General features: G+C 41.1%; 1 protein-coding gene across 1 annotated transcript in view; it reads right to left on the reverse strand.

Annotated features, from left to right (window-relative positions):
* The window catches only part of LOC149275224 (receptor-type tyrosine-protein phosphatase T-like), a 97,866-nt gene extending 85,367 nt beyond the window's left edge, over positions 1-12,499 (reverse strand). The window contains exon 1 of the mRNA XM_089504892.1: positions 12,427-12,499. Coding sequence (XP_089361018.1) covers positions 12,427-12,499 — 73 coding nt within the window. The remainder of the gene's footprint in view (positions 1-12,426) is intronic.
* Between the last annotated feature and the right edge of the window lie 11,316 nt (positions 12,500-23,815).

The raw sequence follows: 23,815 nt of genomic DNA on the forward strand, positions 1-23,815 counted from the left end.
GGAGGACATTGGTAACGAGACCTTGCCCGGGGCAGGCATCCCAGTGTTTCCAACAAAGAGACAGATGCAGGGGCATGAAAGAAAAGAGGACTGGCATATTCAGCAACTATGCCGAGTATTATTAGGGTAAAATAGAGACTTAATGGATTTAATACTGCTTGAGTGAAGCTTCATCTTATATGTGGTATATGTGGTATATGCATATCATATCATAGGGTAACAGTAGTAGATGAGAGGCAACTTAGTTGCTGATGCAGGCAGCCTGACAACCAGATTAAAATGAGTCTATTCACTAAACGGAGCGCTTGCACGTGACTTCACTTTATGTTATGAAGAGCCAAGCCCGAGACGGACTGGCCCTGTATAATGTGTAGTTATCAGTCATCTTACACAATTATACATTATACAGGGCCATCTCAGCCCTACACAACGGAGAAATGAGCACGTTTTGACCCTTCTAAATGAATAGTGAAATGAGAAAGTAAAACCTCACGCTCCAATTTTTCCTTCAGGAAATGTCCCTGATGCCCTCTGCATGGGCGAGTGTCCTTATTCATGGTCATACACACCTAAAATTGCAGAAAACATACTTACCCTGTAAAAATAGTATTTTCTTTTAAATGTTATATTAATTTACATAGCAACCGATAGCCCACAAAGTCACATAATACATCCTAGTAAAGCCCCAATCTTTGGCCACAGCGACACAAAAGCATCCCTCTTTATCTGACAAGCAAAGAGCTATGCTCAGAAGTCATGTCAAGGGTGACATCATGACACAATGACATCATGCGCTGTTCTTTGTATTACTCTGCCTAATACTTCATCAGCTCTTTTAAGGCTCTCCTGTCCCCTCTTTTTGTCCTTCCCTGTAACACTTTACACCCAAACCCCACCAGCCTAGCGTCTCCCCCCATAGTATAATAAAATTAAAAAGCGTACAATGAGAGGAGGGGGCTCCAGGCCAATGATCATCAGTAACGACAAAGAATATTTACTAAATTGAAGAAAAACAAATAAAAAATTATATATTTTTTTAAATGTAGAATTATGTTGTTACTTCTCCAAGAAGGTTTTGCAATAAAATCTTCTTTATCAACACCAATTATTTTTTTTTTTAGCTTAGATACATATAAATATGTCATAGAAAATGTAAAAAAAAATGCTTTATTCTGCGTTATTGAAAAGAAATCCTAATTAAAATCGCTTTCAGATTACTTTTTAAATGCAGACTCCATAAAGCTGAAAAGATGTGCATTTTCTAAGAGCAGCGAACCAAAGGAATAGAGACATTTATGCTTCCTTAAAAATGATTTTTTTTCATTAATGCACATTGGTTTTCATAATAATTCACAAAGAAAACTATTTAGATTTAAAAACGCACTTCCACATGCTTTTTCAGTGCGCGCCTGAATAAATACATTTTTAAAATCTCTTGTGTCGCGTCTCTGGAGTCTTTTGATAGCATATAATAATATCAAAGAGCACAAAAAAAAAATCACCCCCACCCAGAAAGGGAAACTCATAAAAAATACAGTGTAATAGAATTTAATAACTAAAGTGGCCTGGAATATGCAGCCCGTCTCCAATAAGTATCCGAGGGGGAGAGAGTGCAGACTCTTGGTGAAATATATCAGCATATGTTAATAAATATAAAAAAGTCACATAAACGTGAGCACAGTAAGTGCACATAAAAAGCAGATTTTTAAAGTAACAGGCATGTCAATTTTTTTTTACTACCTTTAGAGTCTTTTACTGAATCATAATGACACTAGTGGCTATGGCATGGTCCATAGTCATAGCAGAGACCGGTATAGATTGTCCAATAATTGTACAGATATCAGTGAGACATCAGTGATCCGGTGGTTGTAAAGTGTGAATATTCACTAAACCTCAAATACAATATTCAAGTTCAGGCAAGGCTAAAGTCAAGCTATCCGATACCCGGCATCTAAAGGTTGGGTATTAGTGAATGGTTCCATTGGCGATGGAAGACACAAGGTTGACATACTGGAGCTCTAGTCATTGATGAGATGTGTTACAAAATAATTGGAGTTCAAGTCATAAATGAAAACTAGTAGGAAAAGAAAAAAAAGAGAAGATTCACCTATCTACCATAAATATGAACAGATCCAGCCCAACAACAGGGTGGCTGCTGAGGGCTAAAAAGTTGGGCATATGGATGTCAAATATAAAGGGGGTTTTAAGAAGATCAGTTGGTGAAAGCTTCATGGTTGGCCTACAAAGGTCTCTCAAAGCCTTGTTCCAACCAAGTGGTTCTGTTATTATCTCTCATTAAACAATTGCCTACCAAATGCTAGCTAAATAGGATGAAGCAGGCATTTATCCCATGGGGTATGCATTCTACAGGTTGTCCATGTCACCAGTAGCTTTTGGACTTTTCAGACTTCACTATGTGTTAAACTATTTTGATCTGATCTACTTTCCTGCGAAGCATGCGACGCTTTCTCTTCTGTCTTTTCTCATTTGATACAATGTGTACAGGTTTGCATTCTATTTTGGAAGTACAAGAAAACAAGAAGCAAGTCATTTTTTTTTTTTATTACCTAGTACAAATAGTGTACCCTGTCATTAATAAGGAAAATCACCCCCCTAGACCCTCAGACACTTCCATACAAGCAAATATTCTATGGAAGTACATATCATAAAGAATCTAGAAAGGGTAGAGAACTATTTGTACCTTAAATGCATCTACTAACAAATGTTTCCCAAATGAAATATTTTGGATTTTCTTATAATAAATCTATCGAGCGACTGGGTGACCCACAATAGTTTTTGTACTCCTCTGAATACTCCAATGAGATTAAATATTAACATATTGTGGGTCTCCTGATTCCTTTGTAATCCATAGTCCAGTGGGCGATATGGAATTAGTCATTTCATTTCAAATTACGAAACCCGAATGTGACAAAACGGGCTCTATATCTTTTATTGTAGTTCAGTGCTGACCCTTGCTGCTGGATGTGCACAGGGGTATTTTAAGACCCCTAAATTATACATATAATTCACGGTACTGAGAAAACCAGCAAGGTCTTTGTTCATATCACCACAAATACTTATGTCTGTATTAATCTGAAAACAATAAATTAAACTCCGTTACGCAGACAAGAATGAACCATGCTCGGCGCCATATCTCTAATACAGATTGCAGCACGTTCTGCTTGTACTGAGAATAATGTCCCCATGAGAAGTCTCTGCGGTGGGATATAATCGCCTATCCGTGTAACGAATACAGCATCATCCTGCTATTAACAACTATTTATTAAGCCATACCTAACCCCATGCCTTTTGCAAATATTAATAAACCATATAAAAAGTAATTGGTAATTCTTTATCCTTATAGCCTTAGGGAAGAGTCAAGAGTTGTAAGCATTATATTAAATAATATAAATAATTGAAATAAGTAGCAACGGATCCCACTTCTGTCTAGGTATAATTTACGGTTACTCATTATTATTTTTTTTTAAATTGATACATACATGTTTAAAATCTTAACAGAATTGCTATCAGAAGGATGTTTGCATAATTTATGAAAAGACTTTACAGCTCCAATAACCAGACCAGAAATAACGACCATGGCAGTGATGCCCCCGCGAAGCCGTTTCAAGTGGTGGAGCGGCAATTAGGTTATAATTACCTATCACCCCATTTCTGCAGAGAGATGCAATACATTTACATATTGAACCACCCAAATTCATGTATTATTAATAGTTATTATTTTGTATAGCACCATCCGATGCCGGGGCGCTGTAGAAAGGGTGTCGATCTTACCCGTGATATACTAGCAAGAAACATATGGAAACATAGCTACATTTTAAGGACAAATAGCGAGTGGAGTCGATACGCTGAAACACGAGGTCAAACCCAAGAGTTCCCAGCGCCGGTTGAACGTAGCCATGGATAACCCCAGTTCTCAGGCATGCCCCAAACTGGTCTTATGCACAGGCTGGGGCAGCACACACAGCGGCAAATAATATAGTGACATGAGGGGCACAAATGTCTTCGTTCCCTGGGTAGAAAACACAGGGGTTTTTGGTATTGTTACAGGTACAGCCGAGACCCCTGGTATGGACTCCTGCTAATGGAAACAGATCATCAGCTTTCTCCACTTCGAAATACGCTCAACGTAGCTACTGATAACATGATTTAAGTTGAAAACATATGAATCCAGAAGGAATTTTGTGAGGCACCATTGGAACTCACTTCATTGTGGGGATTTTTTTGCCTTCTTCTGGCAAAAAAAAGGTCAGACTTGGTGAATTTGTGCCTTTTTTCAACCTTAATTACTATGTTATCATTGTAACTTTAACCCCGCTGTTGATCCAGAAGAAAGCAAAAAAAAAAAAAAAAGACCCACATTTAAGAGATTTCCAATGGTGCCTCAAAAAAAAAAATAAAAGGACTCCAAAATCTGATTTCTCACCGGATTAACAATATATAATTAATCATGTCCTTAAAACCCATCATGTACCTAAACACTCTTTTTTTTGCTAAAAATGCCACATCTTCATTGTTTTTACTGTTAAAAAAAGAAATCGCTAATAAACGTTTAAGTTAGAGGTCTTCTTTAAAGAGTGAACTCTCTCTAATGTCTAAGGCTGGATTCTACTACCTGCGACAATTTAGCTCTGCTTCAAAACTTCAAATTCCGACACTAAAATAGAACAAATCTGGAAATAAAAACGGTGCAAAATGTTTCACGGGTAATAGAACCCAGCTGATTGAATGATACATTCTGTCTGCTTGGTTCAAGGGGTTAGATTCACTCCAGACTCTTAATGAGAAATTATTACATCTCCGGCTTTTGATATTCTCCACTGTTCAAACTTATCATATAGTTCCTAGAGCAAGTGATTCACCTCACTAGGCTGGAAACCCGGCGAGTTCTTTTAACAAGTCTTTCTCTGGAAACGTTCAGCCCGGCACATCATCTGTATTCCCAGGCATGTGGAATTCGGTCACATTTCTATGTTTTCAGCGTTCCTCAAGAGAATTAATCAAAGAGGTAGCTGGGATATGGGAGTTATACAAACTCTTTCACCAAAATCTCTATGGAGAAATGATTTCAGCGGCTTAGATGGAGGTTCTTGGTCTTTATGTGCGAGAGGAAATACCCCCCCCATTTCTATTTTTAAGATCTGTGGCTCCTTTAATGTGCAGAAACAAGCGGGACATTCGTTAATGGTTGATAAACCAGGAAATAAAAAAAAGTCTTAATTTAAGGAAATTATTATTCCTGTCTTGGCATAAAGGATACAGTTTAAGGCACAATGTTTCCTTGTTTCAAGGCACATGATACTATTAAACTTACATTTTTCATCATATTTATCCCATCCCAATTGGACTGCCTCTCCATCAAAGGTTGGGCTGAAGATATCTATCCAGTGGCTCCATTTGGTGTTTCTAATACAGGGAATGCCAACCCCGTAAGTATATTATTTTTCAATGCTGGTTGACCATGCTGGTTGACCATCATGGGAGCCAAGTGTTGGTTTCCATGGCAAATGGTCTTAATAGAAAAGATCTTAAAGCATCAATAAGTCATAACACACTCGTGGTGGAGTTATGGTCAAAACCAGCTATGCCAAGGGAAAGAGAAAGATAACAGACTGTATTTACTACAGAATAATTGTGCTTTTGCTTTTTTCTTTTCCTAAAACCTTTAAAGAAAAATAAAACAAAAAAGATCTTGGAATATTTTTGGATCTGTATCAATGACTCCATTGAAGGAAAACATTAGAGCCCAGCAGCTACCATGCCTACCTGTGGAAGAGCTGGGATGCCTTGCCAGATAAAGTGTACCTCGGGGTGAAACAAACGCCTAGTTATTCTGCTTTACTCTGCCGAATCCAAGTGTTTCAGCAAATGTCTGGTTCTTAAACCGTAAGTTTGTTTCTTATACCAAGGCCCAAACTAAACCCATTTAGTGTAAGACTAATTTTTGAGCTACAGGATTTTAGCCGCTCCAACTTGTGTTTAGGGATTTCCATATGTTTGGGGTGTCTTCTGTGGATCAATGAGATTTCTGTTCTAATGTTTTAAGAATTGAATTAGAGTGTTAGTTATCTCCCTAATTTGTTTAACACAATGAGACACTAAGGTTCACAGCTTGATAACACGGGCATCCATCAGGTAGCTCTCCAGCTGTTGTATGAACTACAATCATCATGACCACTTGGTTGAGCAGAATGGCTGATGACCGTGGGATAAATATAATTCAATGATATTATCAGATTGATTGGCAGTGAACTTTTTTACTTGCAGACTTCTTAGGTCAGTGTATAAAATTAGTGAGACGGGGCTGGATTGGCTCACCAAGGCACTGGAGTATTTTGTGGTGGGCTGCCTGCCCTGGGGCTGGTCTGGAAGCCTCTAATATATGGCTGGCCGTAGGGTCACTTACCATGTAACCCCACTTACATATAATAAGTGGAAGGCAATACAACAGCTACTGCAGAATATGTAAAAAGAATAGATTGCAAGCTCCCAAGACTTTTTATGTACATAGTCCGGAAAAGCCTTACTGCTAGAGGGATAAGCGCATTGAATTGAAATGCATGCAAAGGTTTGGGGCATGATGATGATGGTGGGGTATTTACTAGGGTGTGGGGGGGCTTAACACATCCATGCTAAACAATAATGTCACTATGACATCTGTCCAACCCTGCAGGTGCCATGCTAACAAAGGGAAAATGAGAATAACCACAAGCATGATACATTTAATGTCCAAAAAAGTGGTTACAATACAAAAGCCAAATTGAATACATTCGTCTCCAGCGTGGATACATGTAACTCGCTCCAAATGACATCCTCACAGCTGCACGTTACCAACCAATTCATAATGAGAAGAGAACATTTAAAGGAACAGTCACGCCATTTACAGAAGAAGCGCAGATGGACACAGATAGAACCTGGCTGTAAAAAAACACTATATGTGATGCTGATACAGGGAGGCTCATAATTCTAGATCCCCCCCCCCCCCAAGAATCACACAGTGAGACTTCTGTCCCGTAGCTAGTGCTGGATTTCCCAAAACTACCCAGCCATCTTCATAATTTTGAATACTAATTGTCCTGTTTTTACAAGAACGAAGTTAAAAAAGTCAAGTAACCTTTGGCAGTAGCAGAAGGTCACTGAATGGAGAACAAGCTGTATATTTTTCCTTTGTGCCTAGATCGGGTCCAGATTACCGCCATGGAATGGTTGGCAGAGTTTAGCTCTACTAGCCCCAGGCTTAGTAACACCAGGAGGCCAGTGCAAAAAGAAACACGGTGCATGTATCACTCCGGCACTCAACGGGTTAAAGCAAAAATGCCATACATTCAAGTCCATGGACTCCATGCTACTCTTTTCTTTGCTTTACTGTATGACTTTTCATTCAACTTTGTTATCGTTTTACGAGTCCTTTTTGTAGATGCCGGTTCAATGTCTGGCGTGAACACACTCGGCCCTACACCCTTCGCAGACCGCCATGGATCCGGGTGTCAAACTATGTCCGCAGGTGGATTTCTCAAATTAGCGTGCGACTAATTAATACACGCAGATTGATGCGGGAATTATTATCCTGAGAATGTGCTATGTCCAAGGCTCTCAAGGAATGGTGTTACATGCCTGCTATCACTGGTACATTGCAATTAACTAATCATTTTCAGTAAAATATTGGGAAGATGACAGTGCCAGCCATGTTAACTATAATGATAAAAAAATAATATATTTTGTCCATGTCGTTCAACTTTAAAATGTCGCTATGCCTTAACTTGCTGTAGCAGGGTCTATGCCCTAATTATACACCCAATTTATACGCCGCCTTAATGAATTACTGGATGTCGGTACATATTACTTTGAGAGTTTAGGCTTTTTCCTTAGGGGCGGAGAATGCCAGCTCTAATGCTAGCACAAGGGCATCAGACTGGCACAACTGGGCCCATCGTAACTTGGCACAGAGACTTAAAGACATTAAAGGGGATATATGGTATATTGTACTCAAAGCTGGCACCCCTCCTTTTTCTCGGGAAATAGCTCAAATTTTTCGATGACAGACAGCGGTCACAGCCTGCACCCTCACGTGACACACTAAACGTTTGTTAGATTTACAAAGCGAGAGCGGAGCGAGTTATACGAGATCCTTAATTGAAAGATTTTATCAACTTAAAAAGGAGCGGGGTTTAAAAAAAAAGAGCCCACATTTACATGGGAAGCTATGTGCTGACAGTGCCCCCTAATGGTCACCATGTGTACTACACCTTTTCTGGGCAGCCCTTTCCTCTTATGGAGGAACAGATACCCATTGTTTGATGAATGGTTAACAGCCAGGTTCTGCACTGTTAAACTTCTTACGGTGACAGACAGGAGGGCTGGCACTGCCATTCTTACCTGGATGACACACAGGGGAGCTGTCTTATCGACGCTCTCTGCAAGAACGAGCACCAGCCCTGTCACTGTATATGTGCTTTATGTCTCGAAAAGACAAGATCTATGCTAGCTATGAAACATGAGTACACATACAGCCCATGAGGTGTACACAGGGGGTATAAGTAAGAGCGGTTTTGCACATGCAAAGTTATTATGCTAATATATATGCCTCTGCATTATTTATAGATGTACAGAGAGTTTGGGTGATTAAAAGGTTATGTATGTGTATGCGTGTGTATATGCATAGGAGACTATTAAAGGTACTTTATCAATTCCATAGATATTTTGATGGGATAATGGAAAATATACAAATTCTGTACGCATACTGTTGTGTACTATAAATATAAATGGAATTCCAGTTCTCGCTATAGGATGCACAGGCCAACTTTATTTATAGGATAGTTATAAAATTAGAACTAGGGGGAATTTACAGAAGGGTTAATGAGAATTTACATTGAGCTATAGGAGAAGTCATACAGAGGGGCTATAGGGCGCCATAGAAGGAGCTATAGGTGACGATTCTATAGACAGTGATCAGAAGAGACATGGTATGGTATGAAGTGATATGAGAATAATTCATATTTCAAAGGAGGGAGTCATAGCGAAGTCATTTCATGGAGCATCAGCATGACTTGTAAGGAACAATTAAACCGATCATGCATTTTATGGCATTATACAAGAATTTCATCTTGTTTATTCAGTATTTCTCTGTGAATATAATCACATTCCTTCATGCCTTGCATCCTCGGGCTGCAGACATATATATATTTTATACCACTGCAACCCCCCTTGTTCTATGCTTGCTAGGCTGGCGCTCCTTACCTGTCTTAAACATTATGCCCCTTTCAAATGCATAAGTACAATAAGGGGATGGGTCGGACTTAACCCTTTTGTTTACACACTAGGTCCTGGGGGGGGGGGGGGGGTCCTGGAAGTAGTAACCTGATTGATATTTTCCCCAATAAATGTAGTATTTCTCTGGAAAATGATGTGTGATTCTTAGATAGTGAAAGGGTTAACAGCTCTCAAAGGCTGCCATAGCCCCGTGGGCTGTGTTTCAGATCCCCAGCGAGTCCCGGGCTCTTTGATTTACCATGTTAAGATCTTCCACCATCCTTCGCCCTCACGCTCTCTCCTTCTCTGCTTTCGTTCAAAGTGCTGTTTGTTAAAATTGATCAAATATTGGTGGGTCTGCCAGTGTGTGTTCACAGGGCGAGGAGGGCAAGGAGGGGGCTTTAAAATGAGTTTCTGGGGGGCATGGGTAACCCTGTAAAGGAGGGATAGAATAGTTTGGTGGGTGAATGAAAAAACTTCATTATTATTTTTAATATTAAGAACCAATACACCTGTTTTCCCCACAACACAGGCACAAGTCTACTACAAGTAGACTCTCTATCTCTCTCTCTATATATATATGTCTCCATTGGTTGCCTTGGTGATTGCACCTCATTTACCATGGGAGACACTGAAAGGGTTAAAAATGCCAGAACACAAATTCCCAAAGCAAACTCATTATCAAAGGAAAGCAAACAGAATGAATGTAACAAAACACTTATTAAATGTATACAATGTAGCATTACAAATAAATCTTTATGTGAAGACTTCAAACCCATTTCTGCAAAAAGCATCACTGGGGTACAGAAACTCAATACCACTATATAGACGTACAAGTGCATCAATATTGGGGGGGGATAAAAGCCACAATGGTGTAATAAAGTAAAATATCCGTGATATATAGACTACAGTTCCGTGGTAGATACTTAGTATCGTTACCCAGGGCAGTGGGTTCATTACCAATGCTTAAATAGTAAGCAATAATCAATGTGATGTGACAATTAGACCTGATAAGATACTCTCTACCACTCTACGGAGTTATCCTTCTATAAATAAATCAGCATTCACGTGTAATTACACATAGAGGTAAATGTATAGATGATTAATATCATTGTACAGGATAACACGGATACTCAGCATCATTATACAATTCAACTTGATCACCGGGGATATGTTCTTAGTAATAAGTTCAGCACTTACTGAGCTTATATACTTAGTATTCTTATACAGCTCATCCTTTGTTTCTGTTACGTGATGCACTACTTGTTATGTCCGGTTTACCCATCGTACAGCGCTGCAGCATATGATGGCGCTATATAAATCACTAAATAATAACAATATAACGGCATGTTCCTCAATGCCTTTACACGTCATACACTTTAAAATCTCGCCGTTATTGAATGCTTTAGATAACTTTATACATTCTTGAAGCTCGCGCTTCACGCACCCTCCTTACACATACTTCAGGATTGCAGGGCACGCAACACAAGTGTGCCTCGCATCCCCTTAAAGCAACAGAAATAGCTGTGCTAGACACACACGGACGCACACGCGCACGGCGCCAGCTGTGATCACAATACAGCTCTGAGCATCAGCTGAGCGTTAACAAGCTTTGTAGCTAAATTGGTCTACAATCCCTTGTCGCAGGACACCTCGGAGGAGGGTGACCTCAGGGCCACCAACAACCTTTACTGTCCCGGAGACGTACGGCAGCCCAGTGCCTCCATCAACTAAGCCAAGGGCCAGTCTCCCAACTGTGTGCTGCACCCCATCTTCAGACATGACCTCCTTCCCCATACCTTGCCCTCCTCCAATATACCATTATTGTAAAGTCACAGGAGCAGGGCCCTCTTCTCCTTCTGTACCAGTCTGACTTCACGTGCATTAAAGTTACCGGCACTTCTAAATGGTCTTCTTGAAATATCATTGAAATTCACCGTCCTCTATTGTAACAGCGCTACGGAACCTGTTGGCGCTATGTAAATAAACGTAATGTTCTGCTTCCAGCTTGCCCACTTTTCCAAATATTGTCTCTAACCCCTCGTTTCCCTCCCAGCTACCCTGACATTTGCCCCCCCCTCTCTCTTCTAGATTATTTTGCTATCTCCGAGCATCCGACAAATTTCCATCTGCTCCCCCTTTTTTGTGCACCTGGCTGCACTTTTGCTACGGCGTCAGGGGATAAAATATATACCAATATGTTCCTTTTCTTGCATGAACAGTCTGGTTTCACAAAAGCTACTTTTTTTCAACCCTTTGATGATGAGAGGCATTGATTCCAGCACTTAAATGGTTAAAGATAGCCCACCGTCAACTCTGGAGTATCTCAGGGTAATACCAGATAAGTTCAAAGCATCTTCAATACTTCCATGCTAGATGTTATTCTTCCAAAGAGCCAATTCTTAGGGACCAGGGACCAGGACAACTGATTAACCCTTTCCCTATCATAGAAGCGCTGGCCAATGCTCACATACAATGCTGAAAATAACTTAAGCTATATAGCTAATCGCTCCATAAGTAATGCAGTTATCTGTGCGATTTGGCAATGACGACCATTCTTGGATATATCGTAAGAAAGGAAAATGAATGTATAATTGTACAAGTATTTGAAATGCATTGCTAATAAAGACAGTAATACAAGAAACTGTCAAACTAAAAGAAAGGATCCTATGTTTACATGAAAATAACTAAGACAATGAGCCGGTCCTGATAATCTGCAGTCAGGGGGTCTCTGTACATTACATACAAACCCAGCGCTGTCTGAGCCGGTCCTGATAATCTACAGTCAGGGGGTCCCTGTACATTAGATACAAACCCAGCGCTGTCTGAGCCGGTCCTGATAATCTACAGTCAGGGGGTCCCTGTACATTAGATACAAACCCAGCGCTGTCTGAGCCGGTCCTGATAATCTGCAGTCAGGGGGTCTCTGTACATTACATACAAACCCAGCTATGGCTCAGCCTGTCCTGATAATTAGCTGTTAGGAGGACGCTGTACATCAAACAAACCGAACACCAGATCGTAACACCGAACATTTTCCTTGTAACTGCCAGACTCAGCATCTGGTGATAAATCACTGAATAAAGTGCATCTAACAGAATAAAGGAGAACAGGACGGGCGGGCGAAGCAGGAGCACAAAGACGGCAAAGTTACGTTACCTGCAAACACCTCTCCTCCTGCTGCGGGAAATAGCTGAAGGAGGAAGATGAGCAGACGGGCAGCTTCACGCATCGTAACCTGCCGAGAGTAACCCGAGAGTTCCAGGCTGGCAGAACACCGTAGTGGTTAGCATCCTACTGGCATATCTGCAAAGGTGCGGGGTACTTTAGGGTGGGCAGAGGTAGCTGGCCGGGGCAGATGCAGGAGGTTAGCTGCCTGCACCGCTGCTCGCTGCTTCGCTCGGAACTGAAGTGGCTTTAACTGATCAAGGAAAGGATTGAGAGAGAGCGAGAGAGAGAACAGTTTAAAGATTTCCCCGGAGCCCTAATGCCTGCCTCCCTCTCATCCCTCCCCTCCCTGTATCGAGCCGCCAGCTGCACTGCAAGCCCCCGTCTGGAAGGGTTAAATCCCCAGCCAAAAAACATAACGGGTAGATCGTACATTAGAAATCGTATCGAGATTAAAGGCGGCAATAGGGGGGGTATTTTTTGCTGTGTACAAAGTATGTAACACGGACCAAAGATGAGTTATCTGTATACTAGGGGGGTCCATGGAGTTATTTGGAGGAATACGAGGCGTTATAAGGAGGGGATATATGGAGTAATGGGGGGGGGGTTATAGGGACAGGATTGGTTATACAGCGCTAGTACGGCGCAATAGGAGTTATCATACAGACGCAACATTGTCCCCAAGTCTTTGAAGCTGGTACCACTGTCATCTTCCACCAATAACTTGCGTCATTATTCATTACCAGGCATACGGAAAGCATTCACAGCCATATCAATGGCTTACTTTGTGAAAAACTGGCACCTTCCATTGATATCACGCATGCGCCATGACACTCTGATCCATATATCGAAAACTGGATACGAACAAGGTCCCCGGCATTCCGTGTTAGGCCACCGAGTTAGAGACGGTTCATTTGGAGCAATACACAGTAAGCGTTATATAGGGCAATCTGGCTGTTATTTAGCGGTTATATAAAAGTAATAACTTGCCTTTTTTTTACTTTTTTATAGTATCCGCGGCAAACCATGATTCGCCTTCCTTTTCCTCAATCTAAACACAATTGCGCATCACGGACAAATTCAAAAACACAGGGTGAAACGTTCCAGCTTCTAAATTTGTAGAGGGAAAAAAGAAAATTGGAGAAAGGAATGGAGGAAAAAAAAAAAGAGCAGAAAAAAAACCAAACAGATTATAAAGGAAAGGAGAAAGATAACAAAGACGACAATAAAACTAAAACAAATGAGGCGAGCTGAACAGAGAGAAGGCAGAAAAAAAAAAAAAAGATTAGTGTTGTAATACGATTTGAAGCGCAGAGTCCATATTTAAATCAAAGCGGCAACCAACATATATCAATTCTCGCTGCAAGCGGACGCATCGCTGCGGTCGGGTTTAGCCGACCAAGTAAATTAGAAGATCTAATGGAGAAGTGATCAGCTTACATGCACGTTTCAAGGGATGGCACAAACTTTTTGGTTTTCTATATATATCTTTTTAATATATTTCATTTAAAAGTAAGGGACTATTTTTCATAAGGTAAACTGAAATATGTGGCAAAATGTGGCAAAACTGGCGGATGTTCTTTTGGGTACCACTAAATACAATACGCAATACAATTAAACGCTGCACGGGCAAACGAGAAGTTACGTTATTCAGGGTGATTATAGACATTATAAAAGAAATTATACGGTAATACCAAAAATTGGTAAATCTATAAACAGGATTATCGGCACTATAATGACAACGATGAAAGAAATGAGAGGCTGGGAGTCATCTTTCTTGCTGATTCTGAGTTAGGCAGGTATTGTAGAGAAGTCAGCAGGATACAAGGAATACGCAGAACGGATTTACTCATGATCTATAACCGTGTCGTTGAGTCGTTGACACGTAACATAAACCAATTTGCCTTGATGTGAAGAGATTAAGGGCGTAATATCGACGTGGACTCATCAAATACGCAGATATTAGCCTCATTCTGTGTGTTTATCACAAATGGCTTTTGGCTTCTGCTTTTTTTGGCTCTCAATCAGTTTAATTATATTAAAAGGATATTGTTTTCAAAGAATAACCTAGGCTCTGGCCACCTTGATCCCTTGCTTTCTGGGATGCAGGTAGGTGGTCCCGCTGACATCCGTGGGTGGTCCCACCGAAGGCTGCAGGTTTTTGGATGGTACATTGGCAGAGAGTGGGGTATGCTGGAACAACACTCCCGTGACCCCAAGTTTCTCCCTGGTGACCCAGAGAAGCGCCGCTTCACCCGGAGTCTCTCTGGCGAAACCCGGAGAGGCCCCATGTATGCCAATCAGCATCCTTTAAAGAAGACTTATTAATGGAGTGGAATCGCAAGTATGTAGGGAGGCTGCTTCCACTGGTACACATATTGAGTGGATTTCTAAACTATTTTAGTACTCCTGTAAAACATCTCCTTACTTATTCTAACTTTAGACGCTCTTAAGGAGCTCCAGAGGAGCCTAGAGCTCTCCTTATACCCTCATCCTGCATGGATCCATTTGTTGGCCCAATTTTGGAGACATCCAGGCCACTGACTTCTTCATATGACCCTCATTACAATGAAATCATCATCACCCAGGCAGTCCATTCTAATTCTGTCTCATTGCAAGAGCAGGTCCTCTTCTCCTCCCGTACCAGTATTAACTTGTGTTAATGTTACTATCAGATTGTTATATTGTACGTTTTAATGTTATTGTTATTTTTCTCTTCCCCCCTTGGTGGCGTATCTATCTTCAGCACCACACTGGGGCTAACCCAGGTCACCATCACAGTTGCCCCTTCCACGTCACTGTTCCTAATGCTGATTGCTGGGATATGACATCATGTCCTGGGCTACAAAATGAATAAGGGGATTGGGAGATACTGGTTATGAAGAGAGACTAAAAAAGTTAAAATTCTATACACTGGAAAAACGGGGTCTTAGAGGGGATATGATAACATTATATAAATATATGCAGGGGCAATATAAAGAGCTCTTCAGTGACCTGTTCATTAACAGAAATATACAAAGAACAAGAGGTCGCCCTCTGAGACTGGAAGAGCGCAGGTTTCATAGACGACAAAGGAAGGGATTCTTTACAGTGAGGACAATAAAGGTATGGAATTCACTTCCAAGGAAGGTGGTGTTATCAGATACACTAGATGTCTTCAAAAGGGGTCTGGATATTTTTTTTTAGAAAGGCATGACATACAGGGATATAAATAGAATAAATAGTTTAGAGCTTCTTGATCCAAGGAGAAATCCAATTGCCTCTTGGAGTCAAGAAGGAATTGTTTCCCCTGATGGCAGAATTCAAAGAAACCTAATTAAGTTTTGTTTTTTTTGCCTTCTTTTGGATCAAGCGTAGGAAGGTTAGGTAGAAGGGTTGAACTTGATGGACTTAGGTCTTTTTTCAACCTCATGTACTATGTAACTATATGTAACTCTGCCTTTTAAAGAGGCCAACTCTGTACAGTGCCCCATAGTGTTAACGGGCCAGTTGGGCAGATCAGTGATCTTTAAGGAGAGCCTGATAACCCAAGAGAGCAATTATCTACCTGTTATTACCTACCTGGGCCAATGCCTCTCCTGGGCCAGCAACCCCGGAATACACCCCTGGACCCCCCACCATAATAGCGCTACAAAATCCACTTGCGCTCTACAAATAAATGTAATGTTTCTGTTCTGTAATTTGCCCTCCTGTCGAATGTAAAACAGACCCCGCTAAAGATGATTTCATTGTGCTTGCTTTGCATTATGCATATTTCTCCACGTATTATTATTATTATTATTACATATTTGTGGGCAAAACAGATGGTAAAACAGAACACCTTCACTCAATATTGCATATAAGGAGTAATACAATATTGCTGTGTAATATGCCTTAGTGGGTCTCCTGTCACGTCACTGCCCACATGAACTGTCAGAAGCGGATCTGCTTCTAGTACCCACTTAGTCAAATTCTGCAATAGCCAAAAACCACCTCACAGTGATGAGTCCCAGTGGGATGAAGCAGCTGTCCGTGAGTATGTTTCCCGGCTCAGTACTCTCAGGCTGTTTAAGATGAATGCTCCTTTGTGTGTATTTACCCAGAATTATCCTTAAACGTGGCGGAAGCAGGACATTTTATGTGGCTTTGTGGAAATCTACTTGGGCCACATTAATACATCTGGGTGGCAATAGACAACCTACCCACCCAAGGCTGAGGACTATCCCAGGGCCAGCCATAGGGTTTCTAGTGCCCAAGTCAAACGATATCTCTGGCAGTCTCTTCCTTCATGCACTTTCATCCTAATACAGACTCATGTCATAGCTCCCTTCAAGTTCAATCCCCTAGGCAGTCATCTTATTTGCTTCTATAGTAGCGCTGGCCCTGATGACTTCCACAACACTCAGACAACCCACAGGCCAAGGGTAACTGGATTATGATGGATGCTACCATAGGTAGAATTTTTTTGTGTTCTGCCCTCCTTGTAATGCATGAGGTCCAACTAAAGCCCCTGCACACTTTGCAAAAACTGAGACTGTCCTCACCTTTTCCCTTGTAGAATCTTGCAGTTCGTTTTCATTCCCTCGTCACCTTCTCTTTAAAGCAGTCTAACCCTTAGCACTCGTATATAGATTTCCTCCGACATCTCGCATGACCCTAATCTCCTTTTTTTCCCTTGCTTACCGATTCCCCACGCCTGTACTTTTTGTCTCTTCTCCAGCTCGGTAAACAGTTTTCTCTTCTTTGTCTTGATCCCTGGAGACAATGTGCTCTTTGTAGGTCATACACCTGCTGTCATCTTTTTTTTAAAAACCAATTAAAATCCCGTGCCCTGTGTGAAATGTATACTGTGAGCTTGACCTATCTGATGTACACCCCTTAATTAATTGAAATAAAAGCTCTCTTTTGTCCAGATATCAAGCTTTCTAACTTTAATCTCTTAAAACCCAACCCGGGATTCTATTTTCCAGGAGTGGAATCACAGGGTCATCTACCACACGCCTGGCGTACAAATAGATTGTAAGCTTTTGTTACTAGTTGATACAGGCTTCCCGTTGTAGGGTAGCACTGGGAAGCTTCTTGGTGTGAAAACAGCAGCTATTTGTCACAGTTGGAAGGGTCCTTGTGCCACAAGGTGGATTCAAATGCCTTAGGTTTGGTCCTTAATCTCCCACTGGACTGATCACTCAGTGGTTCCGAGTCTACCATTATACCACCACTTACAAATTCTTTGGGGTTCCTCTACCATTATAACACTGTAACATTTTCTTCTTTGGATAAGACATTTCATTATTCTACCACATTCTTTTATTCTTGTCACTAGATCCAAGATCTTTAATTGCTTAATTAAATTGTAGTCCCATTTATATCACGATAAAGCACTAGACTGCAAGCTCTGGAGACAGCAAGGGTTCTAGTGAAGGAACCTGGTCCGTAAGGAGTAGATGTTAAGTGTGTGCACAAGCACTGAAAATGTGAATGAGATAACATAAACTCTTGATTTTCCCCTTGGGGTTTCAGTAGTGAATAGAGGTGGGAAAAATCATATGTTCTACCCTGCAGAAATGTTAACGCAAAGTCAGTACTTTGTTTCTACTCAGAATGGCTTCAGTCAATACTTCCACAGGTGTCAGAATTTCCACGTCACAAAACGATTGCAAAAAATATTGCAGCATTTGTCCTGCTTGAGTACTGAACCCAGTGGCATCTGTACCATCGGCACTGACAGTCAGCCATGACGTTATTTATAAGGGTTCTATACAGAGGCATGCCTGTCTCTTTAAGTCATTTAAAAACTACAATAAACAACTGCATCAGTGATGTCATAGCATTGGTGGTCATCTAAAATTAAATTACATCTGAAAACAAAGGAAAGTTACATCATGCGATATTGGGGTGAAAGTCCCTGAGACTAGTTAAAACTTTGAGGGTCAAACCTACACAGTCCCTAGGAATGGCGATTGGCCCAGTGAAGGTATAGTCCCTTTACATTGTAGCAATTGATACTAGAAGAGGTGAGGGACAATTTTGTCTCTGACCCCCTTCATTCAGCCCAGTACACCGTATTACCCCCTAGCCCTGGTTCCCTGCATCAGTTCTAATCCTAAAAATGTTCATGATCCCCCCTGCAGCGGTAAGGTCAATTGCAAGTAGGGGGATCATAGGAGTTGTAGTTAACCAACAACTCGAGATCCACACATTCCTCACCACTGAGATGAAGATGTTCAAAGTAACTCCAGCCCTTCCCCACTCTCCCGGGATAACGTAATCCCTACTTTGCTTCACTCACGCCTTTAATTGGAATAACTCTTAATTATTCCGACGTTCGGCCAAATTTCTCTCCTCTGCTCGTCTGCCCCATTAAACCCCCCCCCCCAAATAAATGTTCCCTGACAAGCATGGACAGCAGCCAGAAACTCAATGCTTTAACCCTTCAATGTCAAAAGCATAAGTTATTATGTGAAACTAGGGTAAAAAAAAATAAAAACCTAACACTTGGTAGGAAATGTGCATCTCTACCACTGAGAAGTCATTGCAGCAGGAGGTCACAGAGCAGAATTCCAGCTTAGAATTTAAAAGGTCTGGTGGAAACCTGGTCTTCGGTTACACAGAGTTAGCTAGAAGGATCGCCTGGAGTCAAAGAAGGGGTCAGAGGCAAGGCTTTTAGCGTACCTCCAGGTTCACTGCCCCCTGCCTTGACCTCCTTCCCCTGACAGTATGCCATTTCATAATTACGCAGGTCACATCAGCAGTACGGTGCCCATGAGTCAGTGTGTGACTCAGCCACCGGTGGTGCCGCCCGCCGGCGTTCTGTTCAGCTAATACTAGATTGAATTGGGGTTTGCTGTGTGAACGTTGAATTCCCTTAGTACATAACTCATGACACTCTTGTGTCTATGATACTCCGTGGCATACCGTCACTCAATTCACGCCATATAGCATAAGGAGAGGAGTTACAGTGAGGGTTTATCTGGAGGTGTAATATCCTGCAATAGACGTTATAGGGAGATGTTGAGGAACAGAAAGCTATATATGGAGGGGCTTTATGGGGCAATCAGAGGATGTATATTAAGAAGTTACTGTACATGGGGCAATAGGAGGCATTATAGGAAGGGTTTATATTATAAGTTTTTTGGCATACAAATAAGAAATGTTAAGATTATTATTTAAAAGGAGATAAATAAATGAATTGTTGCTCAGCATACTTCGCAACATAATATGATGCTGATCATTGGGAACACAGGACCAGGGGATGATACAATAATGCTTAAAAAGGTAGAAGTCTGGCCTTGGTTACAAAATGTAATTAGGAGGCACAGACTCCGACGCGAAGGTCTCAGAAAAGACGTTCCCAACGCTAAAGCATCCCTCTACCCCGACGCAGTATGGTAGCCATACTGTACACGCACACCCACTGTCCTGGCACAGAATATGCTGCAGCTGCTATGCACAGAAATATGTATACCAGCTGTCTCTCCAGCCTCATAAAGAACACCTCTTTACATGGATGGGGGCTGGCAGCAGATGTGGGCGAGGGATTTATGTGGAATGCTGTCCCTTATAAAGATCCAAAGGGTTAACTCTTTGGATATCATTGAGGACATCGTAAGATGTAAGAGCGAGTGAATTAATATTGGGTTGGTATGTTTATAGCAGTAGAGAAACTGCCCAGGACACCTGGAGCAGTGTGATAAGTTAAAGAGCCACAGGAAGAGTTATATGCCAAGGTAGGAAACAATGCCCATGGGAAGTCTATGGTGCATATATATATATATATATATATATATATATATACACATATACACTAAAAGCCTGCTGATGTCTACCCCTGGTTACTGAGAGGGGGCATTTAAAACAGAATGAGCTATAGGAGGGTATTCAATCCACAGGGGGAGCTGAGGAGTTGAAGGAGAGGCTTCATATGAGGCTAGTGAGAACTTGTCCATGGTGACCACATCAAGTTTACAGCCTTCTTGGCTATGGTTGTTGGTTTCCTCCCTACCTAGGGGCAGCCCGTGGGGATCTATGTCCTCAGTGTGTCCTTCTTCATGCTCGCATTAGGAAAAACACACTGCAGCTCCACTCACCAGCTCAGGTCCCTATTTATCTGTCATGAACGTATCAATCATGAATGAACAGTAGACTATTTAGCGGCACAACTGGATATTACTGTCCGTTTTCCTCTATGTTCTAAAAAATAAAACCAGCTGCGGGGAACACAGGATGGCCAGATCTCCAAAACCGTACTGTTTCCCCGAATCCAGGGACACTTGGGCTGTATGGATGATTTATTGTCAGCAAAGTAGCTGAAAAACAGGTGTTGCTCACCCCGGCATTAATCTTCCTAAGCATTCTATACTAGAAAAATACCGCGCAAGACTGATCGTGTCATGTCAAATATTGTTACAATCTGGGGGAAAAAAATCACTATTCTCTCTGCAATCGATAGGGAAACCATATCTTGCGGAGGAATCTAGTGGAACGAAAGCACAGTGAGTGAGCATAAAGCCAAAAGTCATTATCTGTCAGCTTCCCAACCGCTGAAATAGTTAACGGAGCGGCGGATTCTCGCTGCGAAGGCGTTAAGCATGGCTTTCTGACATTTCACCGCATGTCTTATTCATTTATTTGGTGATTAAAAATCAAAAACAAGACAATAAACAGCATGTATCAATTATTTAGCATTCAAATCCTCGCGTCTCATTTTAGAGACGTGCTGACACGTTCGGTAATAAAGAGTCCTTCCTATGGGAGACATCTGTTTGCCTAAATTATCAACGCTCCGGAACAAACCCCCAGTCCTATGTACCCCTGGCATGGGGCAGGTGGGGGGGGGGAGGATCTTTTATTGGGCAACACATATCACCCCCAAAAATGAGAAAAATAATAATATACATTATATATATATATATATACACACACCACCCCAAAAAATAAGAAACATAAATTTGTTTATATATATATACACATATACACACACACACACCCTGTATAGTACTATTGGTTCCTCTAAGTCAAATTGTTAGAACATAATGTACAGTACAGTATACAGCATGTTTACCCATTGTACAGCGCTGTGGAATATGAAGGCACTATATAATAATAATAATAAAAAAAAAGTACTAATACTAATATAGTGAAATATCCCATTCTTGTGTCTCTGGTGGCGTGAGCTGAACCCCCTAGAGGTGCACATGAACACGGCATAAAGCACACGCAGAATAGGAGCCTGATAAGAGTTATATCACCTTAATAGTATTCACAGTGCGTATATGTGAAGCAAGTAACCATACATACATTTCGTATACATTTATAAGAAATTCAAGGAAATCTTGCTGCCTCGGCCTCTTCTGTGACATCATGACACAGCATTACATAATACAATATGACAAAATAATAATTAGAAACATAGAATCTGACGGCAGATAATAACCATTCAACCTCATGAACCTCTGTCTGTATTTCCTGATGTAAAGTCTCAGATCTTAATCAGTCGTTGGTCTTGTCTTAGATTTAGGAGCCATACGCCCGTCCTATGCATATCTTCACTGTATTAACCTCTTCCGCTTGTCTAGTCACAAAGGAGGCAGAGCCAACAAGTTAAAAGATACTTAGTTTATTAGCCGTCAAACTTGTTTTCAATTCTACTATTTTCCTCTGCTTGGAAGATATAGGATAATATAAATAAAATCCTCTCCTCTCGCTCCTTTGTCAGAGCTGCAAGGCAAGAGGTTCTATGATGTCATAAGTATGCCCAGGGAAAAGAACCCCCCCTTTAGACTCTAAACCTACCCAATTTTGTGCCTTAGGTATCAAGGTATGATGTCATAACCCAGCATCCATACAAGCAATGTAGCATGGGGAAAGCTGAGCCCACCACCGAGTTATATGGCATTAACCACGTACGGAACAAACAGATGCACATATTAGCATAAATCTTTCAAAAACATATACAAAAAAAAATGATCAGAATCTCTTATATACCCTAAATCCTTGTTTCAAGCATTTTTATCCTCTAGGTATAAGACGCCATCGTAATAAGACTGTCTCAGCGTGCGATTCCGTTCAGCCTGGTTCACAGCGAGGTTTCTATCACCCCACAACAGGCGCAGAATCCGAACCTTTATCTCATAATAATATTATTTCCTTTATCTGGTGAAACAAATTATCTCCCACTAAGGATTTTTTCTTCTCTCTCTCTTCCCTCCTCTGCAGTTGTCTGTCCCAGTAAATTATTAATCAGGAGATCGGTGGCTGTACCGAGGAGTGATATATTTAATGCGTTTCCGAGGTCCCCGCTGATACATGTACTAGAGATTGTCACTAGATTAGATCCATGTCTACTCATCACGATGAACGGACCAAGGTTTATTAGTTAAGTATGTTGAATGGATATATGATATCTCTACCTCCCATATATATTATATATATATATATATATATATATATACACACACACATACAAACATACATACACACATATTTCACAAGGTCAAAATATTTAATAAATAAAAAGCAACTAAAGTTTCCCAGCGCTCGAGTAAATAATATTTTTCATACAATCCTTTATTATATTTGTCTTTTATCATTTTCAATGCTATATTACATGGCGTGCTAAGGGGGTAACGCCGCTTACTGCAACGTCACCAAAGGATTAAGAGATTTCCTACAAGGTAAGTAATACCACAGCTTCAACTGATTTAATTTAAGAACTTTTTCTCCAGCACCCCACCCCCTTTGGAGAGAAATTGAGTTATCCTGACAATTATAGTATCCAACTGTGTTAAAACTATGGAGAAAATAAGTAAGGACTTATTGGCTCTCCCAAGGCTGAATTATTAATTTGGGGGATTAAATCCTCAATATATTAAACTAGTCCAGTCCCGGGCTACCTGGAAACGCACAATGAGATACCACACATTGCCTGGTGATGAACATTGTGGTTTTCCATGTCCTACATCTCTAACTGAGCACCTTAAGCCAATATTATTAGACGCTGGGAGTGGAAGTGCTTCGCAAATTCACTGACTCCTAGCTTCTGCCACAGTTGCCCCAAATCAAGCTCCACTTGACGTCACAGGGAACTCCACATTTTCCACGAGTTGAGGAACTTTCACAGGTGGCGAGTGAATTCTGAGACAGTGAGTGACACCGGTAAAAAAATCACTAATGAAATAGTATGAGTTGATCCTTCAAACCAGTTGCTAAACACCTTCATAATGAGGTCACTCTTGAGCTTTCTGCAACTTTCATGGACAGACCTCATTGTGTTTACTAATAAAAAAAAAAATTGCCACTGGAAGCACATTTGGGCACTTCTCAGGCTGGTTCGCTCGGTTCTACCTTCCTGCTCCATATGGGAATCATGGCGGAGTAGGGTTAGGGAGGGAGTCCCAGCTGC

The sequence above is a fragment of the Sceloporus occidentalis genome, unplaced genomic scaffold (genome assembly GCF_023333645.1).
Source record: "Sceloporus occidentalis isolate IW3139 unplaced genomic scaffold, rSceOcc1.0.p SCAF_293, whole genome shotgun sequence".
NCBI classification, from domain to species: Eukaryota; Metazoa; Chordata; class Lepidosauria; order Squamata; family Phrynosomatidae; genus Sceloporus; species Sceloporus occidentalis.